Here is an 18,966-nt window from a genome sequence, read left to right on the forward strand (position 1 = left end):
AGCAGGGACGCACCTGCCACCTGCGACTCTCGAGATCCTGGTGCCGGTGGTCAGCACGCGAGGCAGGCACCTGCAGCCTCCTCCGGGCCCCCTCCTCTGGGACCTCCCAACCCCGCTGTCCACAGGCTTCAGTGGGACATCTGACACCCCCGGAGCCGTGTGACAGGTCTTCAGGCTGCCCAGGCCTGGTGGGGAGGGTTCAAGTCCTGACTTCCGCTGCCGAGTGAGAGGAGGCTCTCACCACATCCAAGGCTCTTCTAAGGGCTTGTTATTTCAATGCCAACATATTCTGTTACGGATTTGTGATTTAAATCCAGGGTTTCTAACCTCAATCACATGTTTTAAGAAAAACCACACACCATGAAGTTCTCTGATCCTATCCGGCCGCCTCTCTACCCCCCATCAGTGAGGTTCCAGGGATTAGTTTTCACACAGCCCACAGAACCTAGGGTTTCCCTGCCTCTCACTCAACGGGCCAAGCAGAACAACGACCACTGGGGCCACGAACTTTCACCCCATCACTGTGCGGAGCGCGGGCCACGTCACTCCACTTTCCGATGAGGAACCAGGGTCCGGTGGGGCCCGTCACAGGCCTGCGTGGGACCCTGTGACTCTCAACGCAGACTGGCCGGCGCTGCCCGGCAGCGTCTCCGTGGGGAACGGCGCTCAGGGCTCAGTGGCTCCTGGAGGAGAGCACGTACACCCACAGCGTCCACGCGGCCAGCCGCCCTGCGCAGGACCGTCTGGCTGTCCACCCTCAGCTCTGCCCGAGACCCCAGCCCCACCGCAGAAAATCATCCACAGGGCCTGCCCGCCTCTACACCGACCGCCACTGGCCCTGACACAGCCGGAAGGCAGGGCGAGTCGTGATGGCCAGGCTGCTGCCGACACTGGCTCCTTGGAGGGAGAACATTAGTTCTAAGACTTTGTTTGTCTTAATAAACGATGCTAATCACCCCATTAGGACAATAAACACAGTTAGTGTGGGATGGATGCGGTGCCGGTAGCCCGTGAGACGACTAGACATCTGATTATTTGCAGTGATTTCCCATCTGCCGTCGTAAACAAAGGAGCTGAAGAGCCAGCTCGGATCAGGGCTGGTGAGCCTTACAGTTAGGGATCACGCCTGGGAACCGGGCAGAAGGCTTCCTGGGAAACAGACAAACTCGTGAAATCTCCCACGGCAGAACTCCACTTCCAGTAAGACCTACTCTCTTCTCTGCAGTCGGTGGACTGGGCACCACTCCCGGCCAGCTTTCTGCTGTACTGTTTCTGACCCTGCTATGAAACGAACTCCTGGAAATCAACCACCACCAGGGGAAAACCTCACAGGAGAAAACCCCCGTATTAGCAGCAACTGAGAACAGATGCATCACCTGAGCAAATTAAAATATTCTCCACCAGCTCGACTTCTAACGCAGCTCCCCAGGCTGATATGACACGGAACACGGGACAAACTCGCAAAATAAGCCCTCCAAGGCTGTCAGCCATCAGTGAGTGCGAGGTGGCATCAGGAGGCCTGGGGCCGGTGTACTCACCAAATGCAGTCAGCACCAGTGTGTAAGTAGTCAATGTAGGGAAGGTGGTTTTGGTCTCGAGACCAGCATGAGGTAGAAAAGACCATGCCAATATTTAGCCAGGGAATTGTCACTCCTAGAACACAGGGGACAGGGCAGGATGAAGACCAATGTCTCAGGGGGACAGCAAGAGAAATTGCATCTTCTCCCCAAACCAGAAAAAGAAATGGGATTCAAAACCAGACAAAACCCAGTGATTAGAAGGGACTTGCTCTTTCCTGCTTCTTACACAGAAACCAAGATCACGTGACACAAAACAGTCGTGGAAGAACATCTTAACTAGTGACTTTAGGCAGGAGGCAAGATGCCCAAGGAACACGACCACGACTGTTGTCGACTGGCCACCAGCCAGGAAGCGGGGCCCCTTTGTTCGGGGTAACCCCTCCCCGCCAGCGTGGGGTTACCCACGCTGGTCACCTCCTCCAGGGGCCCCTTCTTCCCACAACACCCAGGACAACTGGTTTCCCTCCTGGCTGTGAGGCAGTAGCCCCACAGAGTCAGAACGTTAGCTCTGAAATTGGCCAAGGTGGAAAGCTGGCCATTACTCATCTGCCCAGCTTCCAGATCTGCGATTTGGTTTACTTTCTGCATTTTTACTGACTTCAGCCATGATGCTGACCCCTCTCTCTTCTCTAACAATCCCAGTTCTCTCCACGCGCCGGGCGTGCACCGCAGTCCCCTCCCCTCCAGCTCTTAAAGGGGCGAGCTGGGTCCACAGCCACCCAAGGCAGGCTTACCAGGCACAGCACCAAGGTGACGCAGGATGGAGCCTGTGTTATTGGGGAGGACGGTGAGGTTCCATCCGTGTCTGCAGAGGAAAGCACAGGAGCGTCACTGACGGACGTGGAGGGGCACTGTCCAGTCCCCAGGACACGGGCAGGAGCGTCCAACGTTACCTTGAAAACGGTTCTGATTTTCCCACCGGGAAGCCGCTGCCGTGGGTGTTGGTGTCCACCTTGCCGCAGTGCACGGCCACATGGCAGTCCTTCTCCTCCACGAGCCTCCAGTACTCTTGCTGCGGGGAGAGGGAGGGCTGTCAGCACCATCTCGCTACCCGTGGCCACAGGGCCCAGCTCAACTCAATGATGCGAGACGAAGGGACCATCTTCGCCTAGAGCAACAGCCACTAGGGAGCAGGGGGACGGGGCTGCAGACACACGACCGCACGCCCACGGTCACGGCGGCCACGTCCATAGTGGACGACTGGATAAACACAAGGTACAACGTCCACGGAACACGACTCAGCCTCAGAAAGGAGGGCAACTCGGACACGCGACAACACGGATGCACCTTGAGGACTTCACGCGAAGTGGCATAAGCCAGTCTCAGAAGGACAAATACCGTGATTCCACTCCTGTGAGGTACTCAAGACAGTCAGAGTCGGAGAGAAAGAAGAGCAGCGGTGTCACGGGCTGCGCAGAGGGAGGACGGGGGCTCAGTGTTTAACAGGAACCGACTTTTAGTTTGGGAAGATGGAAAAGTTCTGGAAATGGATGGTGGTGACGGTCACAAAACAACGTGAATGGACTTCAGGGCCACTGAACTGCACTTAAAAATGGCTAACATGGTAAACGTTAAACATATTTTACCACAATTAAAAATCATTTATACGAGGGGCTTCCCTGGTGGCGCAGTGGTTGAGAGTCTGCCTGCTGATGCAGGGGACATGGGTTCGTGCCCCGGTCTGGGAAGATCCCACATGCCGCGGAGCAGCTGGGCCCGTGAGCCATGGCCACTGAGCCTGCGCGTCCAGAGCTTGTGCTCTGCAACGGGAGAGGCCACAACAGTGAGAGGCCCGCATACCGCCAAAAAAAAAAAAAAAAAAATCATTTATACGAAAGGGAGGGAGAAAGCGATAACAGCAAAGGGGCTGAAGACGTCCGGCCACCGTCCGTAGGTGTAATGACCACAGCCCCAGGCAGGCGTCTCAGCAGACACACGCTGCACACTCCCAATGAGCGGGCTGCACGTGAGGGTCGGACCCCCAGGCTGTGACCCAAGCCACCGAAACAGATGGGGGAGGGATGGGCATGACCTAAACGACTGCAGGGCAAGAGGGGGTCAGGACGTGCTTTGCTAACAGGTGAGAGAGGTTCAGTTTCCCCCCTCACTGTGTCTCCACTCATCATTCCAGAAGTACAGCATCACCCACCCCTGCTTCCTGGAACCCCACTTAAAGGAGGAAGCCTCACCCACAAGCCCCCGGTGTCAGCCATCACCCCGCCGTGCGGCTCCTGCAACAAAACCAGCCTGGGGGCGGCCAGATGCCCCGCGTCAAGGAGGAGGTCGACAGCATTAAATGCCCGGGTTCCTCAAACAGCCGTCCTAGCAGGCAGCGCATGACGGAGCAGCACTGTCTGAGGGGACGGGTTCAGGCCAGTCCCACCTAGACCCACACCAACCTCTGCTGGGTGAATAAAGAGGCAGGGGAGGAAGGGGGCCGTCTGCTACAGGGTGGGAGGGCCACTCAGGCTGGTGACACCGGCCGAGGAGAGGGCCCAGGCTCTCTGCAGGATCTAGAAGTCAGCCAGACTTAAAGGGTGGAGTTTAGCATATCTTCCCTTTGTGTTTAGATATTATACAACTGTTAAAGCGAAACCTGGGCTTCCAGAGAGAATTAATTCCTGAGTAGGAAGTGACGGACAGTGACAACCCTACCCTTTGGGGACGCCTGACAGGGACCTGCGCTTGTAAAGCAAAGGCCTCTTTTTCCACCTCTGGTGTTCAGCCCCAGAGTCGCGTTCCTTTCCTCTGACGTTTCTCCCACAAATGGCACAGGCACTCGGGAAGCAACTGTGACGGCCACGTGTCGCAGAATCAGGGCACCGCTGGCGTCGCGGTAGATGGAACGTGGATTTGGCAGGGCCAAAGGTCAGGCCACTGGGTGGTGTTCACAGATACCACCCAGGGTACAGACCCGGGGCCTAAAAGCAATGACGGTGATGCCAAAATCGAACACGGAATTCACCAACCTGGGAAACCAAGGCCTGAGCACCAGCGCGGGACCTCCTGGGCTTCTGACGGCTACCATCAAAGGCGGGGTCCCACGCGGCACAGATGCAGGGGACCAGGCGTCCTGGTGACCCAGACTGTCCTGAAAGGCCCACTCCTGGGAAACCCAATCAAATCAGGGCCCGGGGGCTTCCCTGGTGGCGCAGTGGTTGAGAGTCCGCCTGCCGATGCAGGGGACACGGGTTCGTGCCCCGGTCCAGGAGGATCCCACGTGCCGCGGAGCGGCTGGGCCCGTGAGCCATGGCCGCTGAGCCTGCGCGTCCGGAGCCTGTGCTCCGCAACGCGAGAGGCCACAACAGTGAGAGGCCCGCATACCGCCAAAAAAAAAAAAAAAAAATCAGGGCCCGGGCGCCCTGGTAGTCAGCACGGTTTTACCGAGAGGAAGAAGCACATATCTTCGAAGAAAAAGATGTGCTCTGAGACTAGCTGTTCACCAAAAGCCAGGCTGCAGTCCGCATCACCGCATGCTCCGCCAGCAACCGCCCTGAACCAGCGAGAGAAGTCGGGCCTCTCCCTGCACAGGCCCACCTACGTCAGCATCCGGGCGCCCCGGGCCACGCCTCACGCCGAACTGCCGCTCGCCGGCCTCGGCGCAGGACGCACTTGCACCTCTCCAGCCTCACGCAACTCAGAAGCACAGAAATGGCAACCTGCCAACCCCGTTAAATGAAAAACAGGAGAGAGCAAAGAGCACAACTGGGGTTTCAAGGGATTCCAAACATTCTCTTGCATAACAGGCACCCGGAGGACAGGGTGAGCAGGGCTGAGAGGCGGTCAGCTGGGCGGGGCCCGTCTGGGGCTCTCCCCGGGCCGCAGCCTCGGCTCCAGGGGAGTCAGGGCGAAGCCGGGGAGGCTCACTCTCTCCACTACACCTTTGCTAACCCTGCACAAGTTGGGGTCGGCACGAGTTGAAACTTCTGGCTGCCCCCAGCACCCAGACGACGGGCTGAGCATTCACCACCCCTCCGCCCGCCCGCGCCCAGAAGGCCCAGGGGCTCCATCCCTGGCTCCGAGCGGAGTGGGGGGCCGGGACCGCCCAGCTCACGCACCTCGATTTCAGCTGGTGCGGGCTCCTTGCTGAAGCACATGTTCATGATATTTCTTGCTGTTCGGTAAAAAGTCGTTAAAGAAACAGACCTCCCCTGAAAAGAAAACAAAAACAAGAGTCAAGCATAAGAAACAAAGAAGAGCCAGGACCCCAAAGCAGGCCACCTCGTCACGGGCCCCTGTGTGACGCATCCCTGTGACCGGGGGCTGGGCCACGTCTTGAGTTGACACGAGCAGAGGCGGCGGAAAAACTCCCCGAGAAAGACCCTCGGTGCCAACAAAGGAGTCGGAGGACCCCTGGCTATCCAGCGCCGGGCCAGACCCCCCCCCCCAGCCAGCAGAACGGGGTCCCACGGGAGCCCTGGGTGCGCTGCAGGGTGCCCTGCTGAAAAGCTGCTTTCACTCCCTGGAGCAACGGGTGCAACGTGGCAAGGGCAGGAGAAAGTCTGTGGCCAGGGGGGGAAACCAACAGCATCAAGTCAGACACTGGCTGCACCTCGGGACCGGGGACCCCGGGAAAGAAACTTGGGCGACGCCTACACCCACCCTGAGGGTCCTCACGTGAGAACCGGCCAGATGAGCAGCCTGGCCTCGTAGATGTGCAGGAGACAGAAGGATCCGGCCCTTCTCTGCCACGGAGCCACTCCCCGTCCCCCACGCCTCCCTGGGACAGCACACAGGCCCTTCAGATTATCTAACGTCCCCTCCCCACCCCTGCACGCCACCCCTTCCTGGGAATGTTAGCAAGGGCAAGCTCACTGGCGTGACACATGGCGGATACGCTTTGTCCTAAAGGCAACCCCTGCACTCATCCCTCACCAGGCATGCTCACCCCCTGACTGTGGAAGTACTTACTGAGCACCTACTGTGTACACGCCTGGTTCTAAGGGCTGAAGATAGCGCAGTGCTCAAAACAGACAACGTCCCTGGCCTCGTGGCGGCCTGGGGAACTCTGACTCACACAGAACAGCTGGGAGGTGGCACTAAGTGCGAAGAGCCGAAGCAGAGGGGCAGGGCCGCAAGGCAGGTGCTCAGGGAGGGTCTCCCTAACGAGGCGATGCTGGAGCATCCCCGTGAACAGAGCTGCAGGTCTAGGAAGGGGGCAGGCCCTTCTTGCCTTTGGAAGGACAGTCACAGCACTCCGCTTGCAGACCCTGCCCTTTGCCTTTACTCTTCAGCTCTGTAAGTAGCGTTCTAACTAAACGACTGCTGCGCAAGTCCGAACCTCTCCTGACGTGCCGTTCGTTACACGGTAAAATTCCAACTGCTACAAGGAGCCTGACTTTATGTCAACTAAAGCAAGGTGCCTGTAACGCGAGGCGAGGACACCCAGCACACCACAGGCACTGCCCCCAGATGCTAGGGGCTCAGAACCTGAGCGCGAGCTCCCGGCCCCTCGGCGCACGGCGCTGCCGTGCAGCACCGTCACGGCCACCAGACCGCGGCCACAGCTGCGGAGACCCGACCCTGGCTGGGTCCGGTGACAGGAAAAGCTCTAGGCAAGCAGGCATCTCTCTCCAGAAAGGAGGGCAGGACTCAAGCCTAGGAGAGAATGAGAAGCGAGGCAGAGGGTGGCCAGAGGTGGGACCTCGGAGCGGGGACTCAAAGGGAAGAGGCCAAACTCAGGGCAGAACCGCAGATGCCCGACGCGTCTCCAGACCAGGCTCGTGCGGCGGGAGCGTGACCACCAAGGCCTCCACGGGCCCCACCCCACCCCGGAGCCTACAGAGCAGATCGCTGCCGGAGCGGTGCAGGGGCAGGGCCCATTCTGTGCCCCCTCCCAGCCCGGGTCCCCACCGCCCTGCAGACACAGAGCCAGGACGCCACCGCGCTCCCCAGAGGGCGCCTCCTCGGAATGGCTGGGCGGTTACGGGATGCGGCAGAAGCAGGGAGCCTCCCCTCTCCCTCCCCGGGAGACCCATGATGGCGGACAGAAAGGAGCCGGCAGAGCCGAGCTGGGCAGGCTGGGTGGCAGTGGGGGCGTGTCCGTCAGGAGCTACAGAGGGCCTGGCCCCGACGGGCAGCCACTCCAGGATGAGGGGGTGTGGCTCCCAGGCTGCACCCCTGGCACATGGGCACACATGTGCGCACACAAACCCATTTAATGGACAGGAAGCCCAAGGCCACGCGGGCAAGCGACTCCCCTGGCTGGGCGCCCAGTAACCTCGACCGGACACCCAGCCCCCTGCAGACTGCAGGCGCCTCTCTGTGAGAAACGGAGCCAGAGCCGACTGCCGGGTCTCGGGAGCCTGATGCAGCGGACCCCGGGCCCGCATGTGCTCCCGAGGCCCCACGCCCAGGCCCCGCCCAGGGGCCCTACCTTGTATATGCACTTGTGGAAGTCGCTGAGGATGCCTCTGTCGTCCTCCTCCTTCACCACCTCCTTTTCCTGAGCAAAGAGTCGCCGCCGCCCCGTCTTGAGCTGCGCGGGGCCCACCTCCTTCAGCTTGCTGCGGAAGCCGTTCCTGTGGGCCACGCCGTTAATGAGCCCGTTCTTGGGCTCGAAGCGGGGCAGTGGGTGGAAGCGGTTGTAGTCCTGCTCCGTGTGGCCCTCCAGGGGCCCCTTGCGCCTCTCCAGGCTCTCCTTCTCCATCAGCACCTCCTTCTCCAGGCGCCGGTGCTCCTCGGGGGACAGGGAGTCATAGGAGAGCAGGTACTGGCAGTAGGCCTCCTGCAGCTTGGCCAGCCGGTCCTGGGCGGTTTTGGGGATGCGCAGCATGTCTGCTAGTTTGTTCCATTTTTTGAGGTCAGTCACTTGCTGCATGCCGCCCATCTCGTTAATCAGCCGGAAAAAGCAGGCCAGGTCGAGCTCACAGCCTCCTGGGACAGTGAGGGAGGAAAGCACAGGGACAGTCAGTGAAAAGGCCCATCAACAAGACCATCCTCCATCACCCAAGAGTCCATGGGTGCCCCGTGCCAGAGATGCCGCCAGGCCCTGGGGTCAGAGCAGCAAACAGAACAATCTAGTCTACAGGGAGACGGGGTTTAGACCATCTTGGGCACTAGGACGATAAACAGAGCAGGACAGGCTGAGAGGCAGCCGTCTTAGGAGGGTGGTCAGGGCAGGGAGCCCCGAGGAGAGGACACTTAGGCAGAGGGCTGAATGGAAGGAGAGACGGCAGAGCAGATCCGCGAGGAGGACGAGTCCAGCGTCCCCTGGAGCAGGGGCAGGGTGCACACGTCTCACACCCCAGGAGGCAGGGTGATGGAACAGGGCATCCCGGCTGGGGCTGGCAAGGCTTGGGTAGACAGCCCCACCCAGCCATACCCACGAGCCAGCGTCACCCGGAACAGCTGCGATGTCGGAAAGTGTACACACGCAGCACGTGTTGTCACTCCCAACCCCCCCACACCCCCAGCGCACGCGCACACGCACACACACACAGTAACTTATTTTCAACCCCCTCCCCCAGGATTTCCGGGCAGCAGGCAGCACCCACCTCGGGGCAGGCGGTGGTCTGTCCCTCAGCTCCTCCCATCACCACTCACACAGAGGGCTGCTTATCCCAGGTGTATGGGCTCGTTTTCACTACGCCCCTTGATCACACTGTACAAAGCATGTCAAAACTCAGATGTGTCTGAATGCCCGCCAAGTGACTCTCTCAGTTGGACCTGGAAAATCAACCTCCCTTTGGCCAAGAAACGGGGAAGAAAATCTTCCAGAATAACCGTCCACTAGCTGTTAGGAGGTAAATACTCCACAAAACGGTAGGTGAGCAAAGTAAACATTAAGAACGTTTAGCTCTTTAAAGGGTGGGGATACGTTTATATAAGATAAATGAACGGAAAAGTAGCGGGACTCCTGAGAGCAGCGCGTGCACGCTGGCGGCTGGGCAACTCAGGGCCGCCTCAGCCAGGGAAGGGCGAGCGGCAGCCCGAGTCCATCTACTGTGCTGGTGGGACGCTGGCGCTGGTTGTGGTCAGTGCAGTGGGGGCCACGTCGAGGAGGAAACTCGCCCCAACCCTGGCCGGGAGGGGCCTAAAGCCCAAATTCCAAGATGCACTCCAGGCCCTGCTCTCAATTGGGGCATCTCCTGGGGCTGCCCGCACACCACCCGGACTTGCCAAGGTGAAGAGGGATGGGAGTTACCCCAAGGGGCTCAGACCACAGGCTGACCAGAAGGGAGGCAATCACTGTTATTCAACAGCACGGAGAAAACTGACCCAGTACGTGCAAATCCATTATTTCACTCCTCACCTGCTATCATCAACCCGTTCTCAGGACCACGAGGATGCTACGTGACAAAGTGCCGCCTTCCCAGAGAAGGAGCAGCCGCTCTGTGGATTCTGGGAAATTCCTTCAAAACTACCAAGTCTCGGGCTTCCCTGGTGGTGCAGTGGTTGGCAGTCCGCCTGCCGATGCAGGGGACACGGGTTCGTGCCCCGGTCCGGGAAGATCCCACATGCCGCGGAGCGGCTGGGCCCGTGAGCCACGGCCGCTGAGCCTGCGCGTCCGGAGCCTGTGCTCCGCAACGGGAGAGGCCACAACAGTGAGAGGCCCGCGTACCACACACACACAAAAAAAACTCCCAAGTCTCTCACACTGCAAGGAGGCTGAGCTCAGAGCCACAGCCCGAGGCCTCTGCGGGTAACGGTCCAGCTCAGCTCCTCTTCTGGAAGCTGACGACGCTTTACAGCTCGGGTAACAGCAACGGGTGTGAACACACACACCACAGTGTCAGGTCCTCGCGGCTTCTGGTGCGACGGGAGTCAAGTTTAAGGAAACCCACTCTGAATGGAAGATCGCTCTCTGCCCTCATGACGTCACCTGAGCACACCACCTGTCCCCAGAAGACCTGCCGTCCCCCCCTCCCCCGGGCAGGCTGGGGGACCCAAGGCGTCCCACTGCAGCCCCGACTTGGTGAGGCTCTTGGTCACCCTCGCAGCCAACGCCAAGCTCCCGAGAGGCTGGCACCTCCTCAGCCTGTTCCCACAGCCCTGTGTCACCTTCGACCACATCCCGACAGTGGACCACAAACCAAGAATTCTTTCAATTCAAGTGATTCCCACCTGCTGAGAGTAATAATGAAACCTCCATCTTACAAGGAGCCCTATCTACTGCCAACTCTTGACACCTAAATGACCGATCATATCTCCTCTGCTCCCTGCCTTTAAAAAGTTGTCCTCTCCAACTGGAGGAAGGACATGCCCTGTTCCTGTCGAGGGTCTAGAGCCAGAAGGGAAGCACGTGACTCACCTGGCAGACCCAAAAGGAACCCCACTCCACAGAACCGCTCATCCCTGACAGAGTGCGTTAATCCTGGAGGCTCAATAAGGGGAGAGGAAGAGGGAAATGCGGATTCCAAGAGCCATCCGTGGGCTCTGCCTGGGGGCCAAGTGTCTTCACAATAGCTGGGTGTATGTTCACAAAAGCAGTCACCAAGGAGAGCTCTGCTTCAGTGACAGCCAGAGCTGTGCCTGCTCTCAGAAGTGTTCCCGGACCTGTGGGCTCCACGAGGGCCCAGTCATCACCAGAAAAACTGAGATGCAAGGACAGATAAGCAGACAGAGATAAATGGGCTGAAATGTACCCCACCCACAAAGAGTCATATGTTGAAGTCCTAACCTCGGGGCTGCAGAGTGTGACCGTATTTAGAGACAGGGTCTTTAAAGGGGTAATTAAAGTAAAATGAGGTCACCATGATGGGTCCTAACCCAATATGACTGGTGTTCTTGTAGCAAGAGGAAGGGACCTCAAGAACGTGCACACACACCAAAGACCACGTGAGGACACAGGAGAAGGCGGCCGTCCACGAGCCAAGGGGAGAGGCCTCAGGAGAAACCAACCCGGCCAACACCTTGCTTTCAGATTTCCAGCCTCCAGACTGTGAAATAACTTCCTGTAGGTCAAGCCTCCCAGCCTGCAGAACTCAGGTAAGGCAGCCCCCAGCAGACAAATGCATGGGGGCAGCGTTCCTGCCCCTCTCGCCGGACACTACTCTGGCCTCAGCAAGGCGGCCCGCAGCTCGGGGCAGCAGGGGTTGCCGAGTGTGAGAGCGGGGGTCACAGGACCAGCCCTCCTCCTGTCCTGAGCACCCCGCACCTGCAGAAAGGGGGGCCTCAGACTCCTCCCGGGCCAAGAAGGGCCTGGAGAAGCTTAAGCTGGGGCAGACACCATGGGATGGGGCGGGGGGCCTTACCTATGAGTGGGAGCTCGTCCATGGTGATGCCCTGAGATCTGAGGTGCTTCTTGATGCAGGCCAGCCGCTGCACGTTGGGGCCCCAGCGCCGACCCAGCTTGTGGATGTGCTGGATCTGCGTGACGAAGCGCATCTCGTCGTTGAGCTTGCACTCGGGCCGCCAGTCCGGAGGCGGGATCACCCTGCACATGCCGTACTTCTCCACCTGAGGGCGCACCGACTCGATGTAGACGAGCGGGTCGTGGAACTCCTTGGCCGACGGCCGCAAGACGGGGATCTCGTCCATGGCCGCCCACCCGGCCCTGCCGGCCCCCTTCTCGGCCTTGGCCGTCGCCTCGTGCGGCCGGGGCAGGGGCTCCGATTGCGAGGTAGAACGATTTTCACAGGGGGCGCCGTCCGGCTTGCCGTGTGCTTGTCTGCCCGGCGGGCCCTTGCCGGCCGACACCCGCTTCGGCCGGTTCCTCTCCAGGCTCCGCTCGGGCACCTCCTTCTTCCCGTGGCCGCCAGGCGGCACCTTCTCCGCGGGGGCCGGGGCCGCCTTCCTGCCGGGACCCTCCGCAGCACCCGCCTCCCCCTTCATCTTCTTGGGGGGCGACTGCGGCTTGTCGCCCGGGGGCGCCTCTTCCAGCCTCCGCTTGGAGTTCCGCAGACCCTCCCTCAGCTGCCGCCCCCCGCCCTCCTTAGTGCATGACTTTGGGTTCAACCTGCCACTGACCTTGAGGCCATTGACGGTGTGCCCGGTGGACTTGGACGCCCCCCCGAGGGATAGCACCTGTTTTCGGGTTTTTGCATTGCTACTTTCAGTTTTCCCTGAGATTGTGTGGTTGACAGCTGAACTGGGCTTGTGGTGATTAGGTTTGGTTTCCTTGACCAGTTCCCTCTTGGCTTTGGTGTATGTGACAGTCCCCTTCGTCACCGTTGCAGTGTACTTCACAGTTTTGGACGGTGAAGGTCTGACTTCGCGCATCTTTTTGGCACTGGCTGCACTGGTACCCAGAGATGACATTCGAGTGACTCCGCCGACCTTAGAAACCTGGGAGGAGCAGAGGGGGAGAAGGGGAGTTAGCACCTGTCAGCGGGGACCGCCCCACGCCCAGACTCAGCAGCCGGCGCCCGCTTCTGGGAGGCAAGGCAGGCAAAACACACAGCCCCGAAGCCAGCTCTGAGATACTCGGTCTCAGGATCTCCGCAGGACTAGGGGCCCATCCTTCCGCGCAAAAACACTCAGCCAACCTGGGTGCTGCCCAGGGGGTCTCCTGGGTGTGCTGTAAGATGCACGTTTGCCGTTTGAAACTAGATGTTTCCCAGTGAGGACCCTCCACGTGCCTGCCAATCACCTGCCACAAGTTAATAACAACACCCGACAGCAAGGTCTTGCTGGTAAGGGGGCAGACACACAGACACACGCCTGTGCCAAGAAAAGACGTGGCTGCAGTTCTTCCTGTGCTCCCTACAGCAGCGTGATCTGCCAGCAGAATTTTACAATCCATGCTCAGTAAGTAAAAAACAAAACAAAAATGCCATGGAAACAAAGGAATAAGAGCGCTCACGTGGCTCAGGTGCCGGTCCCGCGCCACGCCCAGAGGTGTAGCCGTCAGCCGTGGGCGTCAGCCAATCAGTCACCGTGAGTGAGACGGGCCCCAGGGCACCTCACTGGATGCACCTCGCCTATCTGATGAAGCAAAACAGGCTCGACCCCTTCTGCACAGACGGCTCCCATTTCCCGCCCCTACAAGCGTCCACATTCGGTCCTACGGGAATTTGGTGACCAATCAGCCTCTCTTCACAGCCATCTTACAGCTTGGACACCACAGTAATCTTGTGACACACAAAGGTCACCCTCATGTATAAAAAGAAGCCAGCGAGTGACAAGGGTGGACACCAGAAAAGCACTGATTTCCAAAGGATGACAACGGGCCCAGCGCAGGAGCTGATGCTGCGCTGCTCCGGTGCAGACACCACGTCACAGCTCTGCCTCTCAGTGGCCTCTGACATGTCATTTACCATCCTGGGCATCGAGTTTTCACATGCAACCAGGGATGCCAGGGTTACCTGAGCAACACCACCTCCCCAAAAGGCAGACTAAACATTATACACGCTCACCGGGAAACAGAGCAGAAACAGCAGCTGCCTTTTCTCACCAATGGGCCCAGAGAAGAAGGTGACCAAGAGGAGGGCCTGGGCTCCCCAGCTGGGGAAGCCATGTGGCACCTAAGGCAGTTCATGCCTGTCCTGCCCACACCCGACGCACCCACCCCTGGGACCAGGTCCTGGAGGGCAGGGCCCGAGTCTCAGCGACCTCTGCACTAGGCCCAGGCCCAGCCCAGGTCGCTGGGCCCCATCCCCAGAGTCTCCCATCCAGTAGGTCTGGGATGGAGCCCGAGAATCTGCATTTCTAATGAGGTTCAGGTGATGCTGAGCCTCACCCAAGGACCTACTCTGGGAGCCACGGCAGCAGACTACTAACAGAAGGTTATGAAAACAGAGAAAGGAGAGAAGCCCCCGGACCTGTGTTTCTTCACTCGCCAATTACACGCGGTCCAATGAAAGCCATGAATTCTTGGTGTGAGATTGTGTTCCATGAGCCAAACCCGGGGCGTTTTGGTAACCAGGTTTCTGGGGAGCCAGCCTCGACTTCTGGGCTCAGTGAGGTCCCAGACCACACTGGGGAGGGAGAGGCCAAAGAGAAGGCCCAGGAACTACGGCCTGGATGCACCCTGCCGGCCACTTGAGAATGAAGCAGGACTCAGAATGAGCAGGTGGTCTAGAATACGTAACAGGAAATGTTAAAAAAAAACCAGAACAGAACTAGCAGCTTGGCAACAATAAATTAAAAACAAATTTATAAAACCAGGGGCAGGGGCAAAGACAAAATTTCCATGATAAGTACCACTAATTTGGAATAGGATGTACAGTGAGGAATGCAAATATCCATTGACTAAAAACAAAACAAACCATTTAGAAAAACTAAAGGAAACAGTAAAACCCTGCAGAGGCTCACAGAAAGAGTTTTCCATCAGCAAGATGCTCAGGGATCTGCATCTTCAGAGAAGACACCCCTCGAAGCCCTCATTCTGTGGGGGCTGCTCCGACTCTCACCCAACTTACACATAAGCAGACGCAGGGCACCGTTAATCCCTTCTTGAAGATAAGGATCGCCAGCAGAAACGGCAACCACTGCACAGTGGACACCACCAACCAACTCCTGCCGGCAGAGCCCACCGCCAGCCGTCATGTCTTGCTGAGGTTTAGGTTCAGTGCCTCCCAAACCCGGGAGCCCAGAGAACCCCTGGGGAGCTTGAAAATAATGCTGATTCCAGTCTAAAGCCCTCCCCCATCCAGATTCTGACCTAACCGGTGAGGATGGAGAAAGGGGCTCAGTGTGTGCAAGTCCCCGACAGCTCTGCGCTCCCCCGACACGGCTGTGCACCTGCAGGAGGCCGGGAAGCCAGGCTTCCACTCTCCCAGATTCTACCTGGAGGAACGGCGCAGGGCCCCGAGTCAATCCAGTCCGGCTTCTCGGGGCCACCTGATCTCCTGCCTCACTGTCGTACAGGAAATTCCAAATTTTCACATGGTGGAATTCTGCATAACTATTTCACCATCTTCAATGGCAAAAAGATCGTCTTCTTATTTACGTATTTCTATAAACACAGACGCCTAGTCATTGGCCTGTGCTTGCCTCCAGGGTCCAATGAGTAATTGGTACCAAAGGAGACACAGCTATGGACCGAGGCACTGTCTCACCTTCACACTGGGCGTCTCCCCAGCCACCGCTCTATTCCACCATGGAATAGAGCCCAACACTGTTTCACCTCAACACGCGCCCAGGTCACCTGGCCAGCCCACCACACGGGCCTGCTCTCAACTCTACACATCTGGAGGAAGTGCTGACACGGGGAGAGGGGTCACTGTAATTCACTGGAGAATCAACACGCAGGAGGCGGGAGGCGGGAGGCAGAGCCCTCTGGGGGGCAATAAAGGCCCTTCAGCTGAATAACTTAACGTCTCTTCAAGGTGTTCCTTCTCAGCTCAGGTGTGGGCTTCTGACGTTGCACCCCAAAGCTGTCACCCAGCTCTGCAGGAAGTGGGGTGTCTTGACCCACCACCGCCCACCCGGCACCTGTAGCTCAGGTTACCCCTGTCGCACAGACATGAAGCGGTCCTCAGTTCAACCAGAAAGTCAACTACCAAACTCCCATTTCCCACTAGAGGGAGTCATTGAGTCGAGTGGCTCTGCCCATCCTCTCAGAGCAGCAGCAAAGGTGCCCAAGAGAAACACTATTGGTTGGGGACAGTGTATTTGGACTTTAAAATTCAAATTAAATAGCAAAAGAGCCTAAATGAACAGAGTCCACTGGACAGGCAGCGAGTTACGGACAGGGAAGGCAGGCCTGCTGGTGTGGCGGGCACCTGGAAGTTAGTGAGCAGAGGCACACGGCTGACGCAGCCCTGCTCTCCGAAAGGAACACCTGGTCCTGGTCGGAGCCCCGAACCTTCCCAAAGCACCTGCCCCCTCCCCTCTGCAGGCCACCTGACCCAGTCACAAGCACCACGTGACAGAGGCGCAGTTCAAACTCCCCGCAAGACCTGATGAAGAGCACGGTCAGACCTTCCACATTCTTCTAGCTGAGGCGAGTCTCTCCATTTCTCTCTGGATGCCCATTTTTCATTTTCCAGAAGGTTAAAGAATACGCCTCACTCTTCGGTCTGAACAGCTCGGCCTCCTCTCTCCATCCGACTAGGCCAAGACTTTTTCCAGCTGCCATACATTTGAGTGTGAAAACCTCTCCTCAAAGGTGCCACAGCCCAGCAGACCCTCCGCCGGGTGTGTCTGCCCTGCCACACAAGCTGGTGGTTTTCTCCCTCACGTTACGGCTCAGCCTCAGCGCAACAGATGAGAACGGGAGGTGTGCCAGCCAGGGGCAGCCTCACCACCCACGTCTTCCACATCCTGGCTTACCAACCACACACAGTTGTCTGCAAAAGCCTCTTCACGACACGCTTGGAAAACATCTCCACACCCTCTCTAGGTGTAAGAATGGTTGTTTCTCCATCCTCAATTTGTTATTTTTACTGCACATTACGTATGTACGGTTCTAAGGAAGCACTCGACACCTACCACACATCCAAATCATCACCCAGGGCAGTTGCAGGGCTGCTACCCATGTGTGGGTGTCACCTGGCACACCTGGAGCCTTTGGGAGAATAAAAGCTGGAGGATTAGGGAGGCCCCTCACACTGAGTTCTCATGCTCTGAGTCTCAAAGGCCGGGGCTTTTATGAAGCTGAGCACCCCACCCAGCACCGTGAGAGGCAAGGTCCCAGCAAGAAGAGTGAGCTCTCGGTGCACTGGGGCCAGCAGGGCATGGTCACTTCTCAGCAGCACCCCTACATAGGGCATCCCTCCACCCTGGCAGCTGTACTTCGTACAATCACTGATCTTTTCTTTCAGGCCGACAGAAAAATTTAATCATATCTGACATTACAGATCCGAGTATTCTCTGGGCCTCCCATCTTTTATGCAGTTGAAAACATGAAAGGTCAGATTCTAATCACTTGCATCAGGCCATTACAAAGGAATCTACAATGGGCTTCTATTGGTCTTTTTTCTTAGAGTACTTAACTAATGGGATTTGATGGTATCAAAATTATCCTTTCATTTCTCACAATGTCCCTGGGAGAAGGGTTGGCATCATTGGCTCCAAATGAACAATAAGGCTCAGGAAGGTTAACTATTACAGCTTAAGTCTCGGGTGAAGGTCGTGGTCAGAGCCCAACTAGACCTGGGAGTCCTGGGTCATCCCACCCGGCTGGATTAGACAGGGGAGGGAGGGCAGGCAGGAGGGGGTGGGATGGGGATGGTTACACCCCACCTGCAAGACCTGAACCCAGAAAGCCAGCCAGGCTCCTACAGTCACTCAGATGACAGTCTGCCCTGCCACCCAGGTCTCCCCTCCATCTTCTACACTGCGTGTAAAAGGGGCCGCGTGAGCCTGCTGTGGGTCAAGGGGATGGGCCCATCCCAGGGAAGGGGTACCTTCTACTCCCCTCAACTCTCACCTCCAACTGCGAGAACTCCTCTTGTTCAGTTACAAAGGGAAATCCTGAACTGAGGGGCAAGCGCTGGGGGCTGAGGATGAGCTTGGACCAACTGAGATAGGGGTTTACTCAATCCAGCCTCACGTGTAAAAGAGAGAGAGAGAGAGATTATGGTTCTATGTGAATAAAGTCACACATTCATTCCTCACTGAGATTCCTGCTCCACAGATGGATCCCCTCCCTCTCTAGACCCCCTTCTGAATTGTTCTCTGTCATAAGCAAAGATCTGGAGGAAAGTTCTGCACAAAGGCCTGTCCGGCCAACAGCTTTGGAAATGGAATGGGGACTCAAGACACCAAAGGGATGCTGCCTCCTGTACTTTATGTCCTGAAAACCGGGTACCCAGCTCAGGGGCGGCCAATTCCACAATCACGCTCAGGTGCTCTTGTGAGGAAAACCGTGAGGTTTGTGTTTCAGGAACAGTGGGCAACGTTTAAAATATGCAAAAACCACCTGTTTAATCTCAAGATGACACTTCAGAAGCACTAAGTGGCAACCTGAGGACCATAGAAACATTAAACAGGAGGATTCTTGCCTCGTCCACTCCAGCTGGAGGACTGAGTGATATTTGAAAGCTAAAGGTTAAGACTAATACTACGTGTGCATACACACAATCCTATGGATGTGCATGCATACAGCTACATATTCAGAGACAATGGTCCCCAACATCATCAAGAATGAGAAAGACCATGGAGAAAGAGCAATTCAACAGAAGGAATTCCAACCTTCACACCACAATGACCATCTATCTATCTATTAGTTCTCTCCACAATGGTGCGCATCAGGGAATCTCCAGGCCACTCGCGCCTCGCCCAGAATCAATCAATCTTTCCAGATTAGAGTCCTCAGTCTATTCTAAGGAAAGTTTTAACTGTATGTGACAGAATTCCCAGTGTGGAGAGCGCATCTCTGATCCCCATGGCTCACCCACTCTCAGATGGAGTGAGAACAGGAGCAGAGCGCGTAACGAAATGCCACTGGACCCGGGTGAGAGCCTCACCGAGCTCCACACCCCCTCCCAGGTGCTGAGAACTCTGTCCAAGGGCAGGGAGAGGCACCCACAAAGGATCTGCATTCTGGATGTGACCC

General features: G+C 57.6%; 1 protein-coding gene across 12 annotated transcripts in view; it reads right to left on the reverse strand.

Moving 5' to 3' along the window:
* Positions 1 to 18,966, reverse strand: part of JARID2 (jumonji and AT-rich interaction domain containing 2) — a 242,564-nt gene that overhangs the window by 11,323 nt on the left and 212,275 nt on the right. For 11 of the 12 annotated variants that reach the window (XR_007479888.1, XM_033434865.2, XM_049716354.1 and 8 more), the window contains 6 exons: positions 11,777 to 12,809; positions 7,957 to 8,456; positions 5,639 to 5,731; positions 2,474 to 2,592; positions 2,315 to 2,385; positions 1,539 to 1,653 (listed from right to left, as the gene is read on the reverse strand). Coding sequence is in view for 11 of the 12 variants with exons in the window: in XM_033434865.2 (XP_033290756.1) it covers positions 1,539 to 1,653; positions 2,315 to 2,385; positions 2,474 to 2,592; positions 5,639 to 5,731; positions 7,957 to 8,456; positions 11,777 to 12,809 (1,931 nt within the window). In the remaining variant the exon portion in view is untranslated. Of the gene's footprint in view, positions 1 to 1,538; positions 1,654 to 2,314; positions 2,386 to 2,473; positions 2,593 to 5,638; positions 5,732 to 7,956; positions 8,457 to 11,776; positions 12,810 to 13,326; positions 17,639 to 18,966 lie in introns of those variants that run through there. The other variant, XM_033434867.2, reaches the window with a different exon arrangement.

The sequence above is a fragment of the Orcinus orca genome, chromosome 10 (assembly GCF_937001465.1).
Source record: "Orcinus orca chromosome 10, mOrcOrc1.1, whole genome shotgun sequence".
Lineage (NCBI taxonomy): Eukaryota > Metazoa > Chordata > Mammalia > Artiodactyla > Delphinidae > Orcinus > Orcinus orca.